The 21,045-nt window shown below is 27.8% G+C and overlaps 1 protein-coding gene, 1 non-coding gene and 1 pseudogene across 2 annotated transcripts; 1 reads left to right on the forward strand and 2 right to left on the reverse strand.

Annotated features, from left to right (window-relative positions):
* Positions 1-6,513: 6,513 nt before the first annotated feature.
* On the forward strand, positions 6,514-7,661 carry LOC149056502 (uncharacterized; annotated as a pseudogene).
* A 494-nt stretch (positions 7,662-8,155) lies between these two features.
* Positions 8,156-8,228, reverse strand: TRNAT-UGU (transfer RNA threonine (anticodon UGU)). The gene has a single exon. It is a non-coding gene; the product is annotated as a tRNA-Thr (tRNA).
* Positions 8,229-11,352: 3,124 nt separating this feature from the next.
* Positions 11,353-12,293, reverse strand: LOC149056504 (uncharacterized). Its single transcript, XM_089224252.1, has 2 exons — positions 11,819-12,293; positions 11,353-11,697 (listed from the first exon to the last, which is right to left on the reverse strand). Exon 2 carries the CDS (start codon positions 11,683-11,685, stop codon positions 11,386-11,388), a length of 300 nt encoding a protein of 99 aa, XP_089080378.1. The 5' UTR covers positions 11,686-11,697; positions 11,819-12,293; the 3' UTR covers positions 11,353-11,385.
* Positions 12,294-21,045: the final 8,752 nt, after the last annotated feature.

Here is a 21,045-nt window from a genome sequence, read left to right on the forward strand (position 1 = left end):
TTAAAAAAGATGAAATCATAGGTTTTTACAATACTAATTCATTTAAAAGCAGTGAACTAACGAAGTCAGTTATGGTTATTATGATTCATGGAAACAACCTATTGGGTATTTTTTTGTAGCAACCTCTTGCACAGGAGCTGATTTACTTGGCATAATTTTCAGTTGTATTCATAAATTACATAGTATATCCTTAGATGTAAGAGTCATGATTTCAGATTTAGGATCAAATTTTAAGAACTTTGTGGATAGCCGAATCATTACTCCAGAAACCCCTTACTTTAATGTTAGTGGTAAAGAAATTGTTTTTATGTTGATCCACCCCATCTATTAAAGGTAACAAGAAATAACTTTTTTAATTATCGGTTCAAGCCCGAAAATAAAATAGCAGAAAAAATTTATCTGAAACAATTTTATGATATAGATAAATCTCAAGTACATCGATTGGCGCCTAAATTAACTGATATACACATAAACCCTAACAGTTATAAAAAAATGCGTGTTAAATATGCTGCTCATGTTTTTAGTCATACAGTTGTGGCAGGGATGACTACTCTAGTTACTTGTGACAAGTTAAATCGTAGCGCCTTCGATACTATTGAATTTATTGACTCAATGGACAAACTTTTTGACATTTTTAATTCTCGTCCAAATTCTGGTCAAATTTCTGATGATAAAACAAATGGATCCAAACAGTTTTGTCTTCCATTTACAAACTCTGTAGACCAAATAACATTTTTAAATCGTATGTCTAACTATTTTAAAAATTTAGAAGTTCAAACATTTGATATTTTGAAAAATGAGTGGGTCTCCATAAATAGACAATATAATATCAAATTTATTAATTCTTGGTTAATATCAATAGCTGGACTTATTCGTCTTTATTCTAATTTATCAAATGACAATCAAGATAAATCTAATCTTGAAATCTGCACATATAGACTGAATCAAGACCGTTTAGAAAATTGTTTTGGTTCTACTAGAATTCAAAATGGAAATTGTATTAACCCTACATGTATACAGTTCAAACGTACTTTCAAAAAACTTTTTGTTATGAATTATTTTGAGTATTCAGAGGGTGCTAATTTTGTTAAGGATTTAGATGATATTCTTGTCACTTTTGAAGAAATTTCTATTGAAGAAATTAAAATCCTTTTTCCTGAAAGAAATCCAATCAAAATTCCTTTAGCTATTGAAGACATAAATAACTATAAAGATGTAAATTTGCCTGAACAAAATGCTCTGACATATATTTGTGGTTACTTTATTAAACAATGCTTAAAAATTCATCAATGCCAAATATGTTTAGATTATGCACAAAATAATAGTAGTTTGTCTAGTAATAATTTTTATGTTCATTATAAATCATACGAGCAAAGTAATAATTCTTCATTATTTTATAATTTGGTAGCGCCAAATTCTAGTTTTTATGAATATATTTTTTGTGTAGATAATATTTTTAATAATAACTTCATTCAATTAGCCCCTCAGCCCAATGTAGGTAAAACTTTACGAGATTTAATGTTAAATGCAACATTTTTAGATCATCCATGTAAAGATTTTCCTAAAACTTTTTTGATTAATCTTTTTATACGATTTCGAATTTATCACACTTTAAATAGGACCAACAAAGAAAGTCTAGCATCACGTACAGGTATACGGAACAGAAAAGTACAAATAATTTCTAACTTATAAATATGAAATTAAAAAAAAACTGCTATTGATATTAACTAATATAATATAGGTAATAAACTAATAATTTTTGTAGTATAATAATGTACCTTAATACATTATCCTACAGAAATTTGTGTTTTTATTTGATGTTTTGTTTCAGTATCTTTCAGTATTTTGATAATTTAGAAATTCAAAAATTTGATGCTGTGAAAAATGAGAGGGTTAATATAACTAAGCAGTCCTTTTCAGGATTAAACAGTCCTTTTCAGGATTAAACAGTCCTTTTCAGGATTAAATAGTCCTTTTCAGAACTAAACAGTCCTTTTCAGGATTAAATAGTCCTTTTTAAGACCAAACAGTCCTTTTCAGGATAAAACAATCATTTTTTTATTCTAATGATTAAATTTTAAGAAGGCGCTACACCCACATGTGTTCTCTGTTTTACAACGGATGCGTGTGTAGTGCCCTCTTAATGTAATATATTAGTTTTTATTTTTATTTTACTTTTTTGTTTCTATTTTCATTGATTAAATAAAATGTATTCTAACTAAATTTATAATGTGTTTGTTCTTTAAACCTAGTATTATATTCCAAATTCAATATCCTGTTATTACATAAGCCATTAATTAAAGTATTTTAATATTTTTTTCATTAGAATTATTAATTAAATACAGGGCCAGCGCTACCTTTTGCGAGGGCCTATGCAAAACGTATTTAATTTATTTAACCAACAAGGCAATAACTATAGTTATCTATAATTTATAGACTATAGGTGTAATTAAAAACGAAAAATTATCAAAAAAACATGTCCCAAATAAAACAATTTTTTTAATAATTAAATTTAACATATTAAAGAGTTAAGCTCTTCCAAAATGTTGACCCTAGTTACATCTATGATGTTTAATGGTATTAAAAAATACTTTAGCGAAATAGCGATTATCAATTTTCAACTGTTTAATGATTACTTTTAAACGTATGTGTAATACGTCAACTTACATATTAGGTATACGAGTAAACAGACAACTTCCAAAATATATATTAAGGTATACAAAGGTTTTGTAATTTTACCGCACCATGTTGCTTTTCAAAATATTATACATATTTAATATAATATTACTTATATTCTTGTTTTATTTGATTGCAAGATTTCTATACAAAATATATTTAAGCACGAGGCCCTGGACAAATGCCCCGTTTTGCCTCCCCTTAACGCCAGCCCTGATTAAATAATTTATTTTACATTTTAATGCTAAAACATTCAAACTTGGTAAAATTACAAATATCGTTTTGTGGTAATATTGATATGATATATTTAATTGATAACGTATGCCACGCCCTCCCGTAGATCGTGTTCAAGGCCACAGTCACCCGATTTTGCCAATACACAGAGTGTCCTACCCCTGGTAATAGATACAGCTATATACGATATGAATAACATGTAAAGGTCTGTGGCCTAGTGGGTTAAAACGTCAATGTTTGAGTTGGGGGTCTGGGGTTCGAATCTCTCCAATCTTTTTTTCATTATTTAACGAAAAAAAAAACCATCAGATATTAATGATGCACGTGCGTGCAAGCGTCTTCGTGGGCGGCGGTGAGAATACGTGACGAGTCGGCGGTAGATGTAGACCTGTGGGGTTGCGGAGGGTGATGATCGGCAATGATGAACAAGGAGTTGGGGTGGGGAAAATATACGTCGCACACGTACGCGACCAAGCGGCGGGCTCTAGGAATGATGAGCAAGGATGAGCAAGGATGAACAAGGATGAGTAAATATGAGCAAGGATGAGTAAGGATGAGAGTAGTATGTTTTAGTATGTTCTGGGTCCCCCGCAAATCCCACAGATCCCATTACCCCACCCGCCCTATGGTTCGAGCTATCGCGACCGTGCTCGACCGTACTCGGCCGTGCCCCCTCCCCTCTCATCCATGTCATGCCCTGCCCATCCCCCTGCCAACCATGCTCAGCCTTACCCCCCCTCCCATCCATGCCTATAACTTACATACCCCCCCCTCTTATCTATTCCTATCATATACATACCCCTCTATTTATGTATATACCTTCCTCACCACCCTCTTCTATATAGTAGAAATTATATATTATATATATTCAAATATAATACATTGAGATATTGTATACAACTACCAGCGGATGAAAGTATTGGAAATGTTATTAAGAAAGTCTTCCACTTTTAATTATCCTCTAATAAATTCTGAAGTGTTAATGGCCTTCGATAATATTATAAACAATCAAATCTAATTTAAATGATATTCAATTATCTTATTTCGATAGTAATATACATTTAAGTATAAGATTATATGTATTTCAATATAAATAATATTTATACATATTTAATACATATTATGTAGAGTGGTGTTTATACATAACATTACCAATACCAATAATATAATTAGCTACTATATTTTTTCTATTAGCCTAGAAATTTCACATTCAAATAAAACTCATTAGAAAAATTACATTATTATATTTATATTAACATGATAGATCAAGTTTTCTAATATCTTAACTGTAGATATCAATATGTTATGATAAACCTATTATGAAAAATAGATATACCATATACTTTAACACTATGTAACGAGGTCAGATATAAGAGGGCTGATTTCCTATCATATACATACAACCTCCTCCTAAAAATCCTCTTCCATTCTCCTATCAATATACGGTCTTACGCTTACCTCCTCCAATCCATAAATAGTCTTACCCCTCTTATTCATGTTTATTATAGAAAATATACTATATTATTATACATATCCATACTCTACAATCTACCTATACCAATCTGATTGATCATATACTTCGCGATCGAGTTCATGTGTAAAGAAATAATGTCGAGTATTATTCATATTTAATTAAATAATATTGAGTGAACTATCTATTATGTAAATTCGAATATAATATTATATTAGTATAATTTATATTGATATTTTATTATGAAAGTGTATCACTTTTAATTATCCTTTAATAACTGTTGGAGGGGTAATAGCTATCGATAATATATTATAAAAGATGGATTCTAATTTAAATCATATTCGATTTTCTTCTCCCAAAAATAATATATACCTACATGGGAGAAAAATTATATTTAACTATCATATAAATATATTACACTTTTAATTTTAATGATATGTGAAATATCTCTCTATAATGTAATGATTAAGCATTATGTAGGTATATGTTAATAGGTATCACACATTGATTTATTATATACAACTAGTTGGAATAAAACTCTTGAAAATGTTATTACAGACTGTGAAAAATTGTTTTTACTTATATAATTATCCTTTAATAACTAACAAAGTTTTAATAATCAGTAATAATATTATAAAACAATCGAATCTAATTTAAATGATGTTCGATTATCTTCTATCGAAAGTAATATGTTCTTAAGTGGAAAAATTATATTTAATTATCAGTTAAATATATTACATTTAAATAATATACTGTTCATAATGTTAGTGATATGATTTCCATCATTTAGATATCTATGATAAGATAACATCTTACATGTATATGATTGATATGTATGAGAGAGATGGATGGTGAGGTGAGGATCAACATGTAAGTGATAAACTTAGGTTATATTTAAATCAATTATATATATATATAATGTACATATATATTATATGCGTAGAGTTTTCCATAGCATTAAGATATTTTTAAACATATATACTATATTATTGTAAACATATCATATCATATTAAAATAAATGCTTAAGAATTTAGGTAATGGATGTAATGATTCTATATAAATTATATAGGAATAACGAGAATATTTATTGTAAATTATTATTATTATATGAAAAAAAATTAACCTAGTTTATAGATATCTATCTATCTATCTATGATGTGAGTATGTATGATAGTATAAAATTGATGAGGATATAAATTCATAATCAAACATAGTGTAGATAAGTTTTTTTTTTTTTTTTTGAAATAATTCATTATTTGAAAATATCAAGTTATTATATCAATCATATCTCTTATATACTTAACACTATTTAATAATCAGATACATAGATATTATATTTATATATAATATCAATATCCCATTATCAAATCAAACATTTTTCTAATATCACAACATCATTACAATTATGTTGTAGCTAACAACTTAATGATTGAAAGTTATCTAATTCAATCAATGGAATATATCGTAAAACTCATACATATTATCTAAAATATCATCTTAGATAGGTGTTCATAATGATAATTTAGTAAAACCTATATATTTAGTTGATAGACTTAAATATATTTAATTACCTATTAGACAAATATATCACACTTTAATATACTGTTTACTATAGTATCAAAAATTAAATATGTTATTATGAGATGTGTAGGTGTTATTACACTTTCAATTAACCCTTAATGTCTATCGAAACGTTAACAGTCATCAATAATATTATAAACGTTTAATTAAATTAAAATTATATACATCATACGGTATATCTTCTATCAATCTAGTGATTACATACTATACGTAATATCGATGATAGAGAATACAATATACAATGAAAAAATTATTAAGAGAAGATTTATTAAGGTTAATAGAAATTATAAGTATATCAATTTTAAATAAAGGTTGTATTAAGTTAAATACTAACGAATTAACAATGATTAATTAATTAATTAATTTAAGATAATTATTTATGATAAACATATATATATATCATGATTAATTAAATTATATATTTCTAACTAACCTGAATAAGAAAATTAAATAATATTATACTACTATTTATAACATACCGTCAATATATCACCTGATAATAATTTGTGATATTATGTAACTATCACTCGAAATTCTTAAAATTGTATTATGAAAATGTGAGAGTGTACAACTTTTAATTGTTTTTTAATGATCTATATATAGTAAACAAAACTATTAAACCTATTTCATCACAATATTTTAGGTATAAATAAAGCATACCGATGTCGAGAATATCATCAGATGTGATACAATTGCTTTACTGATAAGTTGTTATTCTATTTAATTAAAATCATTTTTATACCATTAAAATTGTACAAGTGTTTCCAAACATGGCTGGTTCAATCACGGATAATGTGGCTATATACAAGAAAACCTTTACATATATCTCACCGACACCACCTTCAGAGCTCATCGATTCTACTATACGATACGTTAAACTTCGAGAAACGTAAGTTTATACACATTGGAATCAATCCTAGTGATATGTTCAGAGTAGCAGTGCAAATAATAACCCCATCACGTTATGTTAATATTTCAAATGAGTTTCTCAAGCAGATATTTTCACTAATGGATAATATCTTATCATTCATTTTAAAGCAGCCGGGGAAGTATAAAAGAACCATATTTCTTGAGACAGAGAATTTCAAATTATCTAGTATGATGTATAGCGGGAAAAACACATTAGTAATAGAGTCTAAGACATATGATGGATGTCGAATTCTTTTAAATCGTACAGAACTCATACGACTTCAATGTCTAGAATGGTGTATTTCTGAAACAATTATACGAAAATCAACTATCATACAACCAATCATCTTAAATCAATTTGAAATATTCACCGAGTATCTCGATAGAGAACTTAGTAAAATGGAATCCATACCAAGAACGAGTGAAGAAATGATTTTTTTTTTTTTTTTTATTTTTTTTTATTTTAGAACCAAGAAATGATTATATTTATTAAAAATATACATGATGATCATATTATTGAAAATAGTCCTAAGCATGATGTTAATTTCATCAGTCAACTCAAAATGTTTGGATATACACAATTAGCAGAACATTCGATACAACGTTGGAATAGGGAGATGACGTCATCAGAGATATGTTAAAAAATATATTTATACCTCTTATAAAAAATAATAATAAATTAATTATTTTTAGCTATTTAATGGAAATGCGACTTCACCAACCTCACCAACAAACATCATGATAGACAATACATTTGATACACAAAATGAGGAAGGAGGTGTTTTCAAAGCAGAGGTAATTTATAAAATAATAATAATAAAATTTATAATTGCTTTATATTTGTATACTTTTTCAGTCATACGATTCAATTCATGATCTACTCCAATCATTTGATGCTAATGATGGTCCTGAGTTTTTCAACACACAATACTCACCTCATCCGCTAACGTACGCTACTTTTCCAAGATCATTACACAGAATAAAAAGAGCAAACTCGTTTCAATAATTGTAATGAATTAACAATTTATATGAAATAAAAATAAAAAAAAGATATGATATATATTATACATGTTTTCATTTATTGAAATAATATTAAGTTTTAAAATCGGTATTTACAATGTTCTTACTTAACAATATTTCAAAGTGTTTATTATTTCACTATATCAAATATAACTTTCATTTTATTTCCATTTTAAAGATTATCATTAAGTTTAAATGTAAGCAGTACTCATCTGAATTTACACATAATCCTCATTCAACCTTATAGTAAAAAATAAATGTCATGCCTCCAGAGAGAATTGAACTCCCGACCTCTGGTTTACAAGACCAATGCTCTAACCACTGAACTATAGAGGCTATATATCAAAAAGTGACTAAATTTCAAGTATATCCACTATACCGAACTATGACTTATATATATATATATATATATATATATAGATTTATTATCATACATAATATGAAGATTACATATACATTTAAATATATAAAATACATAATCAAACATAGTACAGATAAGTTTTTTGAAATAATTCATTATTTGGAAATATGAAGTTACTATATAATTATACCTACATAAATTTTACACTATCATACATAATCACATACCTTAAATTCTTAAACATTTATTTTAATATGATATGATATGTTTACAATAATATGATATATATATATATATTTAAAAATATCTTAATGCTATGGAAAACTCTACACATATAATATATATGTATATGTATTATATATATACACATGATACTTACATATTTTATACTATAATGAAATAATAAAACCATCATGTATATATTATTAGAGATATGAATGGTGGTATATGAAAAGGATATCATATTATAATATATAGAATCATAGGATCTAAATGAGATAATAATATTGTATTCTACGTTATACGAAAAATTTATATACTTAGAAAATATGATAATAATAAATATATTTAAATATAACCTAAGCTTATCACTTACATGTTGATTCTTACTTCATCCCCCATCTCTCTCACATACATATCTATCATATACATGTGGAGTGTTATTATAAATATCTAAATGATAGTAATCATATCATCAACATGATGCTATTTACTTCTAAATAATAACAACTATATTATCTTACAAATATATTTACTCGCTTCCATGTATGTTTTTATCTTATAATATAAACCTAAGCTTATCACTTACATGTTGATCCTCACCTCACCCTCCATCACTCTCATATATATCGATCATATACATGTAAGGTGTTATCTTGTTATAGATATCTAAATGATGGTAATCATATCACTAACATGATGCTATTTACATCTAAATAATAACACTCATATTATCTTACAAATATATTTACTCACTTTCATGTATGTTTTTTATTTTATAATATAGTATAATTCATACAAATATACCTATATACATACATTCATACATACCTATATCTGTATCACTATACCTATTGAGCCGATCGATTATTTCAATCATTCAATTTTTTATAAGTATTCACGAGCGATTTTTCAAACATTAATCAACTTATCAATCTTTCGAGTACTTAGCACACATTATAACTTAAACCTGATTCTAAACCATTGATGATTAAATGTATATGTATAAGATGATTAACTAATAAGCTATTTAGTGAATACAATCCCTCAAAGAGTTATAATAATATCGAGTGATAAGTATATATTATATCGTATGGTTAATGAGTATTCGATCGAGATAAGATGCTACCAGTGGTGATGACATCGGTGACGTCGGTGATCGTGATAATAGTAAAATTTTCTCACATTGCGAAATATTTTATACCTATGTGTGTAAAATGGATGTATAGAAATGTGGAATTGTTTGGTATAAAATACTTATATTTTCATATAGTTATGTATATGAAAAGTAGTAATTAGCTCTAATGACGTTATTATATTATTACTATCTATTATATCATAATGAATGTAGTATATATCACTACATGTCTCCACGAGCTTTGATTTCACTCAAATATTACACACGTAGATACGAGTGCTCTACTCTAAGGACCGGTTTCACCACTACTTTAAACTACGATTAAGTTAAACCGGGGTTTAATCACCCGAATTTAACCGGTTAAATAACTGTTATCAGTTGATTAAGCGTAGTCGACGTTTAAAGTATTTGATGAAAGCGGCCCTAATTGTGAGGTGAAATGTATGATACTATTTTGTAGGGGTATGACAGTAAGATTCTCATTGCATACCCACCCAACGAGTCTATGATATGCTATCACATACGTATCCATCCATGCTCGGCCCGCCTCCACTCCTCTAACACTTATATAATGATTTTTTTCATTAAATTATTATTATTATTATTATTATTAGTATTATTCCATGTTTCCCTAGGATATGTATTAATATATTTTTACCGTTAGCTTCGGTAATTAGATTAGAGTACTCGTATCTACGTGTGTAATATTTGAGTGAAATCAAAGCTCGTGGAGACATGTATAGTGATATATACCTCATTCGTTATGATATGGATAGTAATAATAACATCATTAGAGCTATAATTTATACTATAATTCTTACTTTTCATATACATGACTATAATATGTAAATATAAGTATTTTATACCAAACCGCTCTACACATCTATTTTACACATAGATATTAAATTTTTTACAATATGGGGAGAAATTTTACTATCATCATGATCACCGACGTCACTGATGATGTCGTCAAAGACTCTGATATACTTAAATTAATTTTTAAAGTTATTATTTTAAATCTTAACTCGATATATGAAAATATTAGTAAGATTTTCATTGTATGTCCGCGCCCAGCTAGTCTATTATATGCTACTCCGATATACTAATTAGAGTACTCGTACACCATCGCTGTCACCACCACTACCAACAGCTCACTTTCGATCGAATAGTCTTTAATCATACGATATATACTTATCACTAGATATTATAACTGTTTAGAGAATTGTATGTGAGTAAAAGTCTATTAGCTCTACTCGTGTGTATTCATCATATTAAATAACGTAGTAGGTGAGTTGAGTGGGTTATACTTATTATAAAATAATAATAATAATATGGAAAACATTTTTAAGTAATAATATTTAATTTATTTAATATACATATACGTACATCAAAATCATTGAGCACGTATTTAAGTGTTGAAATATATAGAAGGTTGAGTTGACCTCTGTTTTACCCTCATTACACTCAATCGTTTCAATTAATAAATATATCGAATACTGCTATCACCTTCAGTAAAATATGTATGCTAATAACTAAAACACTATTATCTTAATATATATATAATTTTTTATATTACCTTATATCATTCCTATGATAAAATTACTAGAATACCCAACGCTGCTAATTTGATATATTTATATATTCATAAGAAGACAATGGGGTTACACTCAGATTGTTGTAATAAATAAAAAACATTCTCCGATTAAATTATGTTATTATTATTATTTATCAAGCATATCCAGTTATTTTATAAAGGAAAAAAAAAATTAAATATTTCATTCGAATGTGATATCAAATTCTCTTCCTCTACGACCCTTGAATAATAATTTGAGATCCTTTTGATCCCTACAGTTGAACTCCAAAATATCTTCATCAGCCAGCTCGATTGATCGTGGAAGATACACCTCTACCAGCTCCCCTCCTTCTCCAGATAATGTACATAACACTGCCCGTCCATACTGCGTATCCTTGTTCTGCATTCGAGTGATAGGATAAGGTCTGTTGAGGACTAAGTCTCCGACTGAGATAAATTTCACATTACACTGTGCGGTTAAACTTTTCTTCAATAAGTCCATGATGTGTATAGTCTTTAATCAGATTTTATAATTATTACATGTGAAATGTATGGTGATCATGTGTTCTATATATTAATACACATCTATAATTTATATACAATACATAATATATGAATATCTAATAAATACTCACTCAATAGTTATCAAGTTGCAGATGATTTCCCGTAATATACCTTTGCTAACAATAGATATTCAGCTTTCGTAGTCGTCAAAGCTATGTTGATGATGGCTCTCGTCTTTGTAGCTGATTCTTCTCGATTCTTTAGTAAACGCTGGACGACTGATAGTAAATGTCCCGCAACCGACTATATTTAAGCAATTTAAAATACCCTACTTCAAAGACATACTATATATGTCCCTATATGAGATGAGTGGAAGGTTTATGACACTTGTTTCTATCATTAAAACGCATTCGACTTTCCCTCATTAGAATCGCGATGGGCTTACATACCTATTATCATCATGATGCTAATAGGGTTGTATTATAGTGGATAAAGGAATAACGTTGTAGATGTATGTAAACACATACGATAAACTATTGGAAATTACATCGTTAGTGATAATCAGTTATATAATATTATACACACCTATACATCAAATTAATTAGTTTATAATACCTCTACAATATGTAAGTATATATTATATATATATATATATAATTATTATTTTCGAACTATTTACGATTGTATGTGTAAAGGTTAATAAATTAAATTATTGAATTGATAAAAATTAAAATACGATCTATAAATAATAATAACAGTTTTAAGCTACCTATAATTCTGAATAGGCTACTGATATTTAGATATACTATTGTAATGTCTCTGTTAGTGAATAATATTACATAATATGTAAGTAAGTATCAGGTTAAGTTAAGTTTGAAATGATGTTTTAATTGTTTTGTTTTCTATCTTCTAATATATCTTAATAGTGATATATTATCATACATTAAATTTTAACACGAGATACCTCCGAGTAATGATCGTTAATAGATTTAGTATAATACCACCATATTTTATAGTAATATTATAGTATAATGAGTTAAGGGCTATAACAATACTTAAAATAACTTTAAAATAACTATGTTTAGTCCACAGCTATTTTTGTGTAGATAACCACGGTTTAGTCTAAACCAGTAAGCGCATAGCTGGTCTATATACGTTTTCATAAAAGCATGCTATTCGTGATTACGTTACCTCACTATTTGAATAAAAATGTTTAAGTGTAGTGTTTGTGAAAAATTATTTATCAAGCGGAGAGAGATGTTAAGGAATATCAAATTACATGGTAATACACAATTTTCGCTGAGGACCTCCATACAACCCCTTGACAGTCATACATGTCTAACAAATCTTCACAGCCTGAGAGAAATTGGTATGTATTACTTTTATTTTATTTAATGTTTATAGATAATTCTATTCATGTAATAATTTTTTTTTATATAACTATTGATATCCTTAGAACAATTGGCGGATGGTTTCACTCTGAACGTTTCAAACCGAGAGAAAATCATAGATTTATCGTTAACAGGACAGAAAATTAACTCGTCCATAGTATTCGATCTAGAGATGTTGTACCACAAAGGCTCCTGCGGGGGTGGCGGTTGGCCTTAGATGGTGATAAATAATATATATAATAAATGTTACCCAGATTATCTCCAAATAGAATAACAAAATAAATTTTAACGTGACCTGCAAAGGATCGGGTGACCAGAACAACATATATATAAGAAACTATTTTTGATTGCACCGTCGTGCTATAAATGTATAATAGATTAACAAAGATCAAGTAGATTATAATACAATATATGAGTACTAACTGGTGGGCGCCCAAAAGATTATAATATAATAATAATAATTAATACAAACACTTAAGTAATACCAGTAAACAATAATAGATATGCTAACGTGATTGTTACCACAGCTCAAACATAGATACAATTTTTGTGGTACAAATAATAGTCAAATTCAAGGTGTTAACGATACCGGTCCGGCCATCCACCTCACCAACTCCTAGGCTTGGAATGCTTGGACAGTGTACCCACGGGATAATGTATAATGCAGCTGCCGGGCCATGGATCTCCGACTCCGCGTCCGCGTGGTCAAAAACACGTCGTCTGAGGGCGACGTCGCACAAACGGACAACAACGGCACAAGACGGCACACAAAAAATGGCCAACAACGACGCGGAACGGTGTGGACGTAGCACACACACACGCACCGAGAGCGAGTACGTTGCTCGGGAGAAAATGAACAGACGACCGATCGACGCTGGACATACGCCGATTTTATATATATCAGAGGTGAGGAGGGGGACGTAGAGCTCGGCGAGCTTATCGAGTATAAAGGTCATTATATTCACGCTGTAATACGAAATTATAACGATAAGCTTAATATATCTCGAACAGATGTATAAACGTGTGATGGTAAACTATTTAATATCAAAGCAGAGGGAACTATATGATTATAATAATTTCCCTTTAAATTATATCAGGAGTGGTATGTCGAGGGATCGAAATGTCTATACGAAAATGCGCACGCATGTTCGTACTGCTCCCGATATATCGTGGTTAAATACCTATCGCGATGAGATTAACAAGGAGATAAATTTAATGCTAGACCCTTCCTCTTCGAGATTAACGGATTATTATTTTATTCGCGATACTCGAAAAGTGTTAGATATCCGATCGGCTAACACGCTAGCTGATGCACTCTTATTTCCTAATAAATGGTTTGGGAATATATGTTATAAATGCTCTTTCACCCACCCTAATTTTCGATTTGAATACAAAAAAATGTTAGAAATATATCCTTTAATTAATCACGATACATATATGTTTATAATAAATAATTGTCTTAAATAAATTAATGATTGTTAATTAATTCACTAGTATTTAATTTAATATAACCTTTATTTAAAATTTATATACCTATAATTTCTATTAACCTTAATAAATCTTTTCTTAATAATTTTTCCATTATATATATTGTAATATAATGATTTTTTCATTAAATTATTATTATTATTATTATGTTAATTCGTTAGTATTTAACTTACTTAATACAACCTTTATTTAAAATTGATATACTTATAATTTCTATTAACCTTAATAAATCTTCTCTTAATAATTTTTTCATTGTATATTGTATTCTCTATCAACGATATTACGTATAGTATGTAATCACTAGATTGATAGAAGATATACCGTATGATGTATATAATTTTAATTTAATTAAACGTTTATAATATTATTGATGACTGTTAACGTTTCGATAGACATTAAGGGTTAATTGAAAGTGTAATAACACCTACACATCTCATAATAACATATTTAATTTTTGATACTATAGTAAACAGTATATTAAAGTGTGATATATTTGTCTAATAGGTAATTAAATATATTTAAGTCTATCAACTAAATATATAGGTTTTACTAAATTATCATTATGAACACCTATCTAAGATGATATTTTAGATAATATGTATGAGTTTTACGATATATTCCATTGATTGAATTAGATAACTTTCAATCATTAAGTTGTTAGCTACAACATAATTGTAATGATGTTGTGATATTAGAAAAATGTTTGATTTGATAATGGGATATTGATATTATATATAAATATAATATCTATGTATCTGATTATTAAATAGTGTTAAGTATATAAGAGATATGATTGATATAATAACTTGATATTTTCAAATAATGAATTATTTCAAAAAAAAAAAAAAAAACTTATCTACACTATGTTTGATTATGAATTTATATCCTCATCAATTTTATACTATCATACATACTCACATCATAGATAGATAGATAGATATCTATAAACTAGGTTAATTTTTTTTCATATAATAATAATAATTTACAATAAATATTCTCGTTATTCCTATATAATTTATATAGAATCATTACATCCATTACCTAAATTCTTAAGCATTTATTTTAATATGATATGATATGTTTACAATAATATAGTATATATGTTTAAAAATATCTTAATGCTATGGAAAACTCTACGCATATAATATATATGTACATTATATATATATATAATTGATTTAAATATAACCTAAGTTTATCACTTACATGTTGATCCTCACCTCACCATCCATCTCTCTCATACATATCAATCATATACATGTAAGATGTTATCTTATCATAGATATCTAAATGATGGAAATCATATCACTAACATTATGAACAGTATATTATTTAAATGTAATATATTTAACTGATAATTAAATATAATTTTTCCACTTAAGAACATATTACTTTCGATAGAAGATAATCGAACATCATTTAAATTAGATTCGATTGTTTTATAATATTATTACTGATTATTAAAACTTTGTTAGTTATTAAAGGATAATTATATAAGTAAAAACAATTTTTCACAGTCTGTAATAACATTTTCAAGAGTTTTATTCCAACTAGTTGTATATAATAAATCAATGTGTGATACCTATTAACATATACCTACATAATGCTTAATCATTACATTATAGAGAGATATTTCACATATCATTAAAATTAAAAGTGTAATATATTTATATGATAGTTAAATATAATTTTTCTCCCATGTAGGTATATATTATTTTTGGGAGAAGAAAATCGAATATGATTTAAATTAGAATCCATCTTTTATAATATATTATCGATAGCTATTACCCCTCCAACAGTTATTAAAGGATAATTAAAAGTGATACACTTTCATAATAAAATATCAATATAAATTATACTAATATAATATTATATTCGAATTTACATAATAGATAGTTCACTCAATATTATTTAATTAAATATGAATAATACTCGACATTATTTCTTTACACATGAACTCGATCGCGAAGTATATGATCAATCAGATTGGTATAGGTAGATTGTAGAGTATGGATATGTATAATAATATAGTATATTTTCTATAATAAACATGAATAAGAGGGGTAAGACTATTTATGGATTGGAGGAGGTAAGCGTAAGACCGTATATTGATAGGAGAATGGAAGAGGATTTTTAGGAGGAGGTTGTATGTATATGATAGGAAATCAGCCCTCTTATATCTGACCTCGTTACATAGTGTTAAAGTATATGGTATATCTATTTTTCATAATAGGTTTATCATAACATATTGATATCTACAGTTAAGATATTAGAAAACTTGATCTATCATGTTAATATAAATATAATAATGTAATTTTTCTAATGAGTTTTATTTGAATGTGAAATTTCTAGGCTAATAGAAAAAATATAGTAGCTAATTATATTATTGGTATTGGTAATGTTATGTATAAACACCACTCTACATAATATGTATTAAATATGTATAAATATTATTTATATTGAAATACATATAATCTTATACTTAAATGTATATTACTATCGAAATAAGATAATTGAATATCATTTAAATTAGATTTGATTGTTTATAATATTATCGAAGGCCATTAACATTTCAGAATTTATTAGAGGATAATTAAAAGTGGAAGACTTTCTTAATAACATTTCCAATACTTTCATCCGCTGGTAGTTGTATACAATATCTCAATGTATTATATTTGAATATATATAATATACAGGGTGTTTCTGAAATGAATGTGGAAACTAGTATATGCGTACTCAGTGTGATGACCCAATGATGATTTTTTTGAAAATTTTTTTCTACCTTCAAAATCTGGGTTTTTTCAATTTATTTTTATAACATTATCTTAAATGTAAAAATAAATACTCAAGTTGTATTTTTTGTAAAAATCTCATACTAATCGAGGTGTCACATCATTTTTGAGCTTGTCGAGCGTTTTTCACGCTCGAACCGCCGACTAAAAAAAAAATGGTATGGCACATCGATTTGTATGAGAAAACTACAATATAAACAGTGGTGATAGTTATTTGTTGAAATTTAACATACACGATTAATTAACACATTTTTTTACATTGTAAAATAATCATAATAACATACTCTTTATTTTTAAAATCAATTTTAATCTACAAAAGTTGTTCAATGTGACCCCCGTTAACTTCGATACACTTTTCCATACGACGATGTAGTGAACTCCAAGTTTTTTCAATCAAATTTGGCGTTTGACGAATTATATCAGCTACATTATGTATTCTCATCAAAAGTTCATCTCTATTATTGACTTCTTTGGAATAAACTTGTTCCTTCATAAAACCCCATAAGAAAAAGTCACATGGATTAAAATCAGGACTACGGGGTGGCCATGTAATGTCTGGGCGATATTGAGCATTGTTTCCAGCTTGTCTACCAATAAGTTTGTCTGGGAAAAGATAATGCAATTGTTGTCGGACTGCATTTGTATGATGAGGAGGTGCACCATCTAACATAAACCACATTGTTTCTTGGTCTTCCAATGGTACATTCTCTAATAGTACCGGAAGATCATACATAATAAAATGTAAAAATCCTTGGCCATTTAATCTAGCCGGTAGTTCATGTGGGCCCAATAAAGTATTTCCAACTAATCCACACCAAATATTTATACTAAATTTGTATTGGGAACCCCTTATACGTATAGCATGTGGATTTTCCTCTGACCACAAATGCGAGTTGTGTTGGTTAAAAATCCCATCTTTGGTAAATGCAGCTTCGTCAGTAAATAAAATATTTTTTAAAAAATTTGGATTTATTGTGATTCTATCAATAATTGTTTGCGAAAAAATCAACCTTGCAGGATAGTCACGTGGTAGTAATTCTTGAACTCGTTGCCGATGGTATGGGTACATGTTGTTTTGGTGTAATATTCTCCATACTACTGATGGAGAAATTCCAGTTCTTGAGGCAATACGTCGGACACTAAGTTCCGGATCTTCGTGTACTAAACCAAGTACCAATTCTTCGTTAGCCACATTTTGTACAAATCTCGGGCGTCCACGATTAATATTCCCAGGTCTCACGTTACCTGAAAAACACAACATTTTAAATTTGTCAGTGCATACTTATTGAAAATGACAAATTTATTTAGTAGTCTTACCACTTTCTCTCAAACGAAGATAAGTTGCTAAAAAAGTATTTGGTTGAGGCACTCTACGCTGAGGAAATCGTTCTACCCATAATCTAGCTGCAAGATTTCCATTTCCATCTGCTAAACCTAGTCATAATTATTTAACAAATAAATACTTTGTTTCTTATTACATGTCACTTAAAATAAATTAACCAGGTATGATTTGGGCTAAAAAAAATACAGTTATTAATGCTGTGTATTAACATTAGTTATTAAACACATCACAAATTGGTGATATTAGTTGTAAATAATCTAATTTATTAAATTAATTAGTACTTACCCAAAATGAAAACCATATCTGCATATTCAACATTAGTGTACTCCATTATTCAAAACGTAAATTAAAAACTTTTAAATCTTAAAAACGAATTTAAAGTGTTGTACTGTTGTAGTGTTGTTCAATGGTGTTGTTTAAATCAACTAATGTTCCTTATGTAAGAAATATAGTCAATTCGATATTAACAATAAAAGTATAATATCAAACTAATAATAAGTACACTATTAAATTTTTATCTTATCGAGCCAAAATAATTATGTTACTGCGATATCCAAAACTGGATTTTCAGTGTAAATAAGAATACAAATAGTTAGTTTCTTTTATCTCTAACTTATGAACTATGGCGTTACGGATCAAAGTGACCATATTTTATTACCTGTACATTTAAAACACAAACCTAACTTAAATGTGTGTTAGTAAATTCGATCATTTAAAACTCTGTTAATCCTAATTATGTTATTATTTATCATTTTTATTAGTTGACAATGTAAAACAATGTGTTAATTAATCGTGTATTTTAAATTTCAACAAATAATTATCACCACTGTTTATCTTGTAGTTTTCTCATACAAATCGATGTGCCACACCATTTTTTTTTTAGTCGGCGGTTCGAGCGTGAAAAACGCTCGACAAGCTCAAAAATGATGTGATACCTCGATTCGTATGAGATTTTTATAAAAAATACAACTTCAGTATTTATTTTTACATTAAAGATAATGTTCTAAAAATAAAATGTAAAAACCCAGATTTTGAAGGTAGAAAAAAATTTTCAAAAAAATCATCATTGGGTCATCACACTGAGTACGCATATACTAGTTTCCTCATTCATTTCAGAAACACCCTGTATAATTTCTACTATATAGAAGAGGGTGGTGAGGAAGGTATATACATAAATAGAGGGGTATGTATATGATAGGAATAGATAAGAGGGGGGTGTATGTAAGTTATAGGCATGGATGGGAGGGGGAGGTAAGGCTGAGCATGGTTGGCAGGGGGATGGGCAGGGCATGACATGGATGAGAGGGGAGGGGGCACGGCCGAGCACGGTCGCGATAGCTCGAACCATAGGGCGGGTGGGGTAATGGGATCTGTGGGATTTGCGGGGGACCCAGAACATACTAAAACATACTACTGAAGAGGGGCTGTGACATCAGAACATACTTTTATATTTTCATACTCATGTAATTTATTTGAAATGTTTGGAATGAATTTTCAAGTTTTGTGGTAGAATAAAAATTTCAAAACATAGTAATACAGGTAAAAAATCATTTGAACTTTATTTGAAATAGAGTTCTTAGTTATAACATATTCATACTTATATGTCTTCTATCAGGCCATGCATAGAATTAAACATTACAAACACGTAGTTTAAGGTTAATATTTAATTATAATATATTATAACTAACAGCTTTTTTTTTTTGAAGCTCGGAAAAATGAATGCAGTTATTTAATAAAAAATCACATTTCTTATCTAAATTATGTTGAATATAATATAAACATAAGATTAAACTTTAAACTGTTTAAATTAAACATATTAAGGATGCATATTATAAATCGTGTAAAATTTAATAATTATTTAAAATTTCATCGACTTACCGTTTTCTATAATCGACAGACCAATAATAATTAATAAGTGTATAAAATATTTTATATTTATAAAATATTCATCAAATGTTATTATTAAAGTGGAAAATCATGTTATTTATTTGAAGTGTTTGGAATGAATTGTCAAGTTTTTCGGTAGAATATTAATTTCAAAACATAGTACCTAATACAGGTGAAAAATCATTTGAACTTTATTCGATTTAGAGTTTTTAGTTATAACATATTCATACTTATATATCAGGCCATGCATAGAATTAAACATTACAAACACGTAGTTTAAGGGTAATATTTAATTATAATAGATCATAACTAATAGCCTTTTTTTTTAGAAGCTTGGAAAATTGAATGCTGATATTTAAAAATTATATAAACAAAAGATTTAAGTTTAAAATGTTTAAATATATTTAAGATAGATATTATTAATTGTGTAAAATTTAATGATTATTTAAATGTAAATC

The sequence above is a fragment of the Diuraphis noxia genome, unplaced genomic scaffold (genome assembly GCF_037042655.1).
Source record: "Diuraphis noxia isolate RWA-SAM2 unplaced genomic scaffold, SU_Dnox_SAM2 contig0003, whole genome shotgun sequence".
Taxonomy (NCBI): Eukaryota; Metazoa; Arthropoda; class Insecta; order Hemiptera; family Aphididae; genus Diuraphis; species Diuraphis noxia.

Excerpts from the sequence above, each read along its gene's own strand:
- LOC149056504 (XM_089224252.1), bottom strand. The coding sequence starts at position 11,685 with ATGGACTTATTGAAGAAAAGTTTAACCGCACAGTGTAATGTGAAATTT.